Genomic DNA, 2,468 nt, shown 5'->3' on the forward strand with positions numbered 1-2,468 from the left:
GTGCTGCTGCCCTCCATGCTGATGTTCGGCGTGATCCTGGCCTCCAGCGGGCTGCTCCTCATGATCGAGAAGGGCATCCTGGCCGAGGTGAAGCCGCTGCCGCTGCACCCGGCGGCGGGGGAGCTCTCCCGGCGAGGCGGCGGCGGTGAGGGGGGCCCCGGCGACCTGGAATCCGAGGTGCTGCGGGACATCCGCAACCGGACGATCCGCGCCGTCTGCGGGCAGCCGGCCATGCCCCGCAGCGTCTGGGAGCTGCCGGCCGGGCAGCGGCGGACGGTCCTCCGGCACCTCCTGGTCAGCGACAAGTACCGCTTCTTGTACTGCTACGTGCCCAAGGTGGCCTGCTCCAACTGGAAGCGCATCCTGAAGGTGCTGGACGGGGCGCTGGAGAGCGTCGACGTCAAGCTGAAGATGGACCACAAGAGCGACCTGGTGTTCCTGGGGGACATGAAGCCAGACGAGATCAGCTACCGCCTGAAGAACTACTACAAGTTCATCTTCGTGCGGAACCCGGTGGAGAGGCTGCTCTCGGCCTACCGCAATAAGTTTGGGGAGATTAAGGAGTATCAGCAGAAGTACGGGGTGGAGATCATCAGGCGGTACCGGAAGAACGGGGGGAGTTCGGCCGGTGACGACGTGACCTTCTCTGAATTTCTCCGGTACCTGCTGGACGAGGAGGTGGAGAGGATGAACGAGCACTGGATGCCCATCTACAACCTCTGCCAGCCCTGCGCCGTCAGGTACGACTTCATCGGCTCCTACGAGCGCCTGAACGCCGACGCCGACTACGTCCTCGAGCGAGTCCAGTCGCCCTCCTTCATCCGCTTCCCCGAACGGCAGTCCTGGTACAAGCCCGTGACGGCAGAAACGCTCCATTACTACCTGTGCAACACCCAACGCCGGCTGATAAAAGAGCTGTTACAAAAATACATCCTAGATTTCACCCTCTTTGCCTACCCCCTTCCCAACATAACCAGCGAATTCTGCAGGCAGTGAGTTGTTCATGTCGGGTTCTGGTGTGAATTCTGCCTACGCTGCAAGGATTTGCTCATGCAGCCGTTGCTGCGAACAACACGTTGCTGCAGGGCCTGTGAAACACGCTCTTCTATGCATTATTTCCTAATTTTATACTTCTCAGACTCTGTTTTATATAAAATATTATATATTGCCTTTGCTACTAGAATACTTTTTGTATTGTTTTGATTTTAATGTGTACATATGCCGCTGACTTGAGCACAGTAGCTTTTGTATATCTATTTTGCTTTAAATTCTTTGTTATGGCACAATATGGAAAACATCCATAAGGAAATTGAGAAACATATATTTTGAGTATTTTTTCCTCCTTTTTTGTGTTTTGTACTAAATAGTAATAGCAATCATAATATAGCAGTTGATGTGCTATTAACAATATAGTGGTTGATGCGCTAAAAATTAGCGGTGTTAAAACTGGTGCTGGATTAGGCAGGAGTTATTTTTTGGGGTATGAGTAGAAGAAAAGGTTTTTATAAACTAGGCCCTATTTATCGTTTATTTTCTCATCTGTAGATGGCGGTTAAATGAGGTTGGTCTTTTTTTCTGTTAACAGTAGCAAGTCTTGTTTTTATTACTATTATTAATTATTATTATTTACCGTTGAAATAAAACTAGTGATAGGATAATATTCACTTTTGTGTGATTTTAAGATTCAAAAGTACCAACTATTTACCCAGCATACCATATCAGGTGCAATATCAAGCCATAACCCTTTGCTCTTCTCTCTCTTTCTCTCTGGATTAAAGCAATACAGACTCTGGAAAGACCAAAACCCAGACTGGTTCCTGTGATGGAAAGCACCAAAACCCCATCGCATGCCAGGGCAGCTCACAGCCTCCGTGGGTGTCTGTGTGCCCACACGCATGCAAACCACCGTGGAAAATTACTTTCTCCATGTTTTGAACCAATGGTGACTTGAGGATTAGTTCTCCCTTTTTATATAGATGTGCACACCATTTTTATAGCTACTTGTATTTAATTACGGCTGATAAATTGTAAAAGTTTGGGAGATAATGTTGGATGTTGTTCCTGGGAGGCTGTGTCCTCGTTCCTAATAAAGTTTTTATATGAATCAGTCTGTTGCTTGGTGCTTTTCCTTCGATGGTAGTGTTTATTTGCAACCTTGGGGAGGCTTTCTGCCTCTTGTGCTAAGCCATGGTGTGAAAGTATGATGAATTGGCAGTTCCTGCCTTGATGAATTTGTGTTTTCAGTGCCAAAGCGGAGGTAACAAGTGCAGAAAGAAATGCATCTGCACTGAACTAGGAGACAATTACGTGATGGGCAGTGGGATGAAAAGCAGCAGTCAGCAGCAAAGTAGGCCCCTAATTGCCGTGGAGTTGATACAAGGCAGTAGGGATGGATTTAGATACTGCAGGGAGTGGATGGTTTCCTGCTTGATTTGTGAGTGTCTGAAAGGAGGGCATGGAGCCACATC

The 2,468-nt window shown here is 48.4% G+C and overlaps 1 protein-coding gene across 1 annotated transcript; it reads left to right on the top strand.

Moving 5' to 3' along the window:
* Positions 1–6: 6 nt before the first annotated feature.
* Positions 7–2,104, top strand: CHST14 (carbohydrate sulfotransferase 14). Its single transcript, XM_026850278.1, has one exon. The coding sequence runs from the start codon at positions 16–18 to the stop codon at positions 994–996; it is 981 nt and encodes a 326-aa protein (XP_026706079.1). The 5' UTR covers positions 7–15; the 3' UTR covers positions 997–2,104.
* Positions 2,105–2,468: the final 364 nt, after the last annotated feature.

This window comes from Athene cunicularia, assembly GCF_003259725.1.
Source record: "Athene cunicularia isolate RWA chromosome 5 unlocalized genomic scaffold, athCun1 chr5_part2, whole genome shotgun sequence".
In the NCBI taxonomy this organism is placed as follows: domain Eukaryota; kingdom Metazoa; phylum Chordata; class Aves; order Strigiformes; family Strigidae; genus Athene; species Athene cunicularia.

Excerpts from the sequence above, each read along its gene's own strand:
- CHST14 (XM_026850278.1), top strand. The coding sequence starts at position 16 with ATGCTGATGTTCGGCGTGATCCTGGCCTCCAGCGGGCTGCTCCTCATG.